The 6,000-nt window shown below is 40.0% G+C and overlaps 1 protein-coding gene across 1 annotated transcript in view; it reads left to right on the forward strand.

The window, feature by feature from the left end:
• Positions 1-5,776, forward strand: part of LOC148759187 (uncharacterized) — a 38,347-nt gene extending 32,571 nt beyond the window's left edge. Inside the window, exons 14-16 of the mRNA XM_088793235.1 lie at positions 108-839; positions 2,212-2,364; positions 5,589-5,776. Coding sequence (XP_088649361.1) covers positions 108-839; positions 2,212-2,364; positions 5,589-5,687 — 984 coding nt within the window. The 3' untranslated portion in view covers positions 5,688-5,776. The remainder of the gene's footprint in view (positions 1-107; positions 840-2,211; positions 2,365-5,588) is intronic.
• The last annotated feature ends 224 nt before the right edge of the window (positions 5,777-6,000 follow it).

Genomic DNA, 6,000 nt, shown 5'->3' on the forward strand with positions numbered 1-6,000 from the left:
GCAAGCTTTTCATTGTACAAACATATAGGTTCTTCTGTAATTTGAGAGGCTATCACGATATGTCATTTCATTGAGAGCTAGCTACAAGTCTTTTTTCTTTTACTTAGGTTTCTGAGAGTCATGAAAAACAAAAAGATCTGATGCGTGAAATTGCCATATTAAGACTGGAACTAGACACAGCTAAAAATAAGCATCAGGAAATGGAAAAAAAGTATTTTGAGGACATGGCAGTTGTAAAAGGAAAGACTGACCATCTTCAAGACACAATAAAACTAAATGAGGAAACGCTAAGGGAAACAATGTTTGAATATCATCGACAGCTGAATGTTCTGACAGCTGAGAATAAAAGACTAACCTTCGAACTGAGGAGTGAAAAACAAAACAGAGAAAGACTGGAAACAGAAGTTGAATCCTACCGTTCTGAACTGGCTACTGCTATCCAAGCTTTTGAGCAGCGTCAAGAATCCGAAAGATACATACAGCTTTTTCTCCAGAGAGCAAGAAAGGAACTGTTTGGTTTACGGGACAAACTGAATTTCGATATGTCTCACCTCAAACATAACAATGAGATTCTTTCTCAACGACTTTCTAATGCTGAAAGTAAATTCAGTAGCCTAGAAACTGAGTTCCACCACATAAGAGATGTTCTTAGAGAAGCTATGAATGAAAAGAGAGCAATGACTATCCAAAACCAGCTTCAGGATATGGTAAAATTATGTCAAACTCAGTCTGAGAAACTAGACCGTGCGTTGGAGGAGCGCAATAAGGAGGTAATCAGTCGCTGCACTGACGTCATTGCAAGGCTGCATCGGCTCGGAAACCCTGAAGCAGGAAGAGAAGTAAGTGTCCACAGAGATACATAGTTTTCAAATTTCCTGCAAGAAAAGGCAATGTTCAGATCTTTGACGATGGGGAAATGTTGAATGTCGTTGAATATTAAAACTATGTATGCTACAAAGGTATTTGCTGTCGCAGCTTAAAAGCATACATTGTATCCAGCAAATAAAAATTAGACCTGCGAGGTGCTTCACTTTGAGGAAAGACATTGTGTTGCCCTTAAAATTCCAAAGCAGAATTTGTTAATACATATAGATTGATATTATCAATTTAGTCTTGTCCTGGTAAAATAATAATTGAATATTTCTGTCACCACAGTCTAATACCATTGTGAAGCAGATCAATAGACAGGCTCCAGTCTCCAAAGTTTTTGGAGATTCAGGTTCCATTCAGTGCATTACCTAGACAGTTAATCCTAGATTTCCCAGATGACCCAAAGTGTAGACGCTGTCCCTCAATATATTGCTTCTTTCCTTCAGTAGCATCCTATACATTTAAGTTGTTATAATCTGGTTGATAGTCATGTCAATTTGATTTACATATGGAAATATTTCCTTTTCAAATAATGTACTCTTATGATCGCTCAACTCTTTACAGGAAGATACATTTTCATTAAATCACAATTTGGGACAACTGTGCTGAGTTTTAGCGAAAGTATATGTGATTTAATCTTCCCACTGCTACATTTCTTTTTCTTTGAATGCTTTTACAAATGATTTATTCATATTTCTGATCAGAAGGCCCAATTACTATCATTTGGACATAGGTTTGTCCAATTCAAAAAGAAAGAATTGTAGCTGTCTGTGGTTTATTAATTTGGCATTGGATCTCCATTTTCTGACGAGTGAGGGGTGGCAGGATTCACGTGTAACCGGCGGGGAGGTCGAGGCCAGGTTCCATGGGACCCTGAAGGCCGTTGAAAGGCGGTTGTTTTCTTCTAAGATATAGGAATCTCTAGGAAGGATGTGAGCAGAGGACTGCATATGTGAGGACCTCTGAAGTCAATCTCAGCCTGAGATAAAAAAGGGGCACACTTTCCACAATGTAGACTGTGCTACCATGAGTGCCACCGACGCACCCATTTCCCTTCGAGACGTCAGTAGACTGTAAAGCTCTGCAGACTCATCAGGGGAGCATGGCAGTGGGGCTGAATCTGTTGTTCAAATAACCTAACGGTGATTGGGGATAACACCTTCTGTGTCTCCTCGCGGATTCAGTAAACAGCAGACTGTCCGTGAGAGGAAAAGAAGGTGCATTGATGCATGCGGTGATCTCTTTCACGTTATGTGTTATATTAACACGTTAGACTTACAGCTTATCAACGTAATTTAGTATCACGTGAATATAAAATCAGTAACAGAAACATCTTCCTAGGTGGTTGGGACACAACTGCAACAAGAGCTAGCTGACAACCTAAAAGAACAATCTCTGCCAGAGGCTTCACTGGAAGTTATAGCACATGATCGCATGAATCCAGAAGCTGAGAGACAGGATCTAATGAAGGCATCAGAACAAATGAGAAGACAGGTATGTATGAAACCTAACATGTCAACAGTTAAGCTCTAGCTGATTAAATATATAAAGTGTTTTAGGATCCTGATTTTCAACGGCGGCGTCTTTTGTATTTTCATTGCAATTAATTTATTATAGTTTTATGGTCTTTATAATGCACTTACTCCTTAAACTCTGGCTTTCATTCTGCTTTGTGTATTATTTTATTTATTTGTATTAGTTTATTATTATTGTATATTTTTTCTTGTAATGTATATACTTGAGAAAGTTGAGAAATATGCAGCATTCCTCATAGAAGTCGACAGACTTTTTTTTTCTACCAAACAGTATTTTGTAGTGATACTTCCATTACCATGATGAGGCAGCCATTTACAATCAGAGGACAATGTTTAATAGAACAATACGGAAAATTATCTTATTATTGTCACATTTGTGAATGGTTATAGAATCTGTATATATTTCATGGATATCAGGCTAACTTGTACAGAAAGGTCATGATACAAACCAACAAAGTCAGCATTTCCTTAATTTTCTTTCCATTTTAAAATATTGTAAAAGTATGGGAATGTGTAGATCATTGAGGCCTGCACACCCACAATAGACGAGATCTACATCCACTATTGGATTAAAAAAACAACAAAAAAACCCACTTTATCAGGCCGTAATTCGCATATTACATAATTTGCCCATTTAAAATGTACGATTCAGAATCTCGTGCAGAGATTCAGAGAGTCGTGCAACTATCACCACAGTCAATTATAGAACATTTCCATCACCCCTAAAAGAAGCCCCGCATCACTGAGCTGTCACCCCCAGCTTCCCATGTCCCGTGGCCCCAGACAACCACCAATCTACTTTCTGTATTTAAAGATTTGCCTATTCCGATATTTCATGTAAATCACACAATCTGAGTTCCTCTATGTCTCGCTTCTTTCACTTAATATCACGTTTCCAGGGCCCAACCCTGTTATAACCCATGTCAATATGTTATTTCTACTTATTGCCCAACGTTACTTCACTTTGTGGATAAAATACGTATCCGTTCATCAGTTGATGGAACGTTGTGTTGTTTCCACTTTTTGGCTATTAATAATTCTGCTGTGAACATCAGTTTGCAAGTTACGGTGGGAGCCTATGTTTTATTCCCCTGCCCCGGGACGCCCGGCTCCCACGCTCTCCTCTCCGTGAAGCTTCCTGTGGCTGCTCGAACTCTCACTGAGCTCCTTCTCCTCAGCACTTGTCAGCCAGTCTGTGCAGAGCAATCTAGCCCTGAATTTCACATTGTTAAAATTTTCTTCATGAGCGATATCTTGTCTTTTACAGTATGAATTTGTCTAACGGGAAATAGTATTTGATATCATGGCTCCTATCCTTGTATAGATTGAAAATATCCGCTGAACAGTAGATAGGATAAAATCAAATATTCTAAACTACACCGATACTTTCCTCTTGGAGACATGGATATAGTTAAGCTTTTATTGAAAACGTATCTTAAACAGTTAAATAGAAAATAAAGCACTTAATCTAATAGAGAATTATTCAATCAAACGCTCAGTGCTCCCATGTGTAAAAAAAAGAACAGGACACCGGCCTCTCTTCACTCCTCAGTCGCACTGGGATGTGCAGAGATTGACAGCACGCGAGTAACTGGGAAGATCTGGGGACGGCTTTTCTGATCCGCCCGAGCATGTTGCTTTCATCTGCTTCTCAGAGCACTTGGGAACGCAGCCCAGCATACACATTCACTGCGAATGAAGTGATCCGGGAAGTTGGATTTAGCACTAGAGTCCATTCTTTCCATGTCAGTGGCTTTACCCTGCCTCTCATGGTCATGTGCACTGTACGCTCAGTCCCGAGGTGGTTTCTGCATTATAGTCCGTGGTCTTTGCCCACTGAACAGTCCAGAACGAAGTGTATTGGTGTAGAAGTAACTCATGGTCGTTCGCAGAATGAGAAAGTATTCACAAGACTCTGCAAAGTGAGAAAGCATTTATTGAAAGTCAGGTAGAGAGAGAGTTTTCTACTGGAACTGGCCAGGACAGTCTGACAGAGAGAACTGCTGAGACAGAGGGTAAGAGAAATACTGGCAAAAGGAGTTTTGCCAGGGCAGAGCCCGTTGGAGACAGATGCACCGAGGAGAAGTTGTGCTGGGGTTTTATATTTTTCCATGCAGCGTGTAGGATGATTGTCAGCTTCAGGGGGGGCTGCCATTACAATTGTCTTCTCCCGGGAACTGTCCTGTTCCCATCTGTGATGGATGTCTGCTTGCACAGTGCTGCTCTTTGACTGGGAACTGTTCTCCTCGCACTTGTGATGAATGTAAGGAGCTTGTCAGCTTGCAGGTGCAGTGCCGGCCAGCGCCTTCAGAGCCAAGCAGTTAATGATTAAGCTCGCTCCTGCCAGCTCACAAGCCCGCACCTGTTAACTCTTTACTTGTCTCAGCACAAAATAACTGACAAATTATTACAAGCAGACAAAAATTACAGCTAGCTAGTGGTATTGGTAAAAGTTTTATGAAGGATGGGGGCTCTATTCTGGGCCTCACGCTCCCCATTTGCTGCCGTTGCCAATCGTATGAAGAAGGATTTCAGTGTAACTTGTGTAAGAGACCACTTCCATTGGCATACCGTCTGTACAAAATCTCACATTTTATCAGAATATTAAAACCAGTGACAATAATGATGCTAATTTCAAACCCTTCAATTTTACTACGTGCCACGTCTTCTTCTAACTACTTTACGTGTACTCCCTAATTTAATATTCCCAACACCCAGTGAGGTCAATGCCATTATTATCTCCATTTTACAGATGAAGAAACTGAGACCCAGAAATTTTCAGTACGTTGCTCAAGGTCACACAGCTAAGAACTGGTGGCCTTGAGATTCAAACACAGGCATTGTGGCTCGTAGGTAGACATTGCCCCTAAACTAGTCCAATAAATATCTGGCTGTCCCCAGAGCAGCCTGTTTACTCTCATTATCACAGCAATGACCATGGTCGTTCCCAAAGGTGAGTGTTTGATATTAGAATTGGTGGGGTGCTCGGAATACATCGTGTTAGACTTTGTAGGCCATAAGGTCTCTGTTCTCACAACTGAGCTCTGCTGTTACAACGGGAAGTAGCCATAAACCAAATGTAGATGAAGGAGTGTGGTTGTGTGCCAATCAAATTTCAGTAACACAAGAGGTAGATTTGTACTAGATCTTCAATAGTTAAACCTAATTTCTTCTGTATTGTAGTTCCAAGAAGCACGAGATCGACATGCAGAGGACTCAAGACGTGCAGAGAAGATGCAAGATCCTGTGCCAAAGTATGATTTACAGCAGCACAGACAGTAACTTGAATAGTTATGAAGTGGACGTGTAGTAGAGCATGAGAATTACATCAGTTATAATAATAAATTCATGAGTGTTTACGTTGGTTAAAATTTTAGCTTTGAGCTACTTTGAAGAGCATAATTGGTGTATATTATTATCTCTAAATCTTACACATTATCCACAGAACACTACAAAAATTGCACACTTGCTCAATCACGTGCTTTTCAAATTGCAAGATTTTACACAATTGGAACTTCAGATGTTTGTCCAGAGATTATGTGGTATGTTTTTAATCAATGTGTGAAAATAATTATTTCCAAATATACATTTTAAG

This window comes from Rhinolophus sinicus, chromosome 1 (assembly GCF_057876585.1).
Source record: "Rhinolophus sinicus isolate RSI-liver-muscle chromosome 1, RSI-T2T, whole genome shotgun sequence".
Lineage (NCBI taxonomy): Eukaryota > Metazoa > Chordata > Mammalia > Chiroptera > Rhinolophidae > Rhinolophus > Rhinolophus sinicus.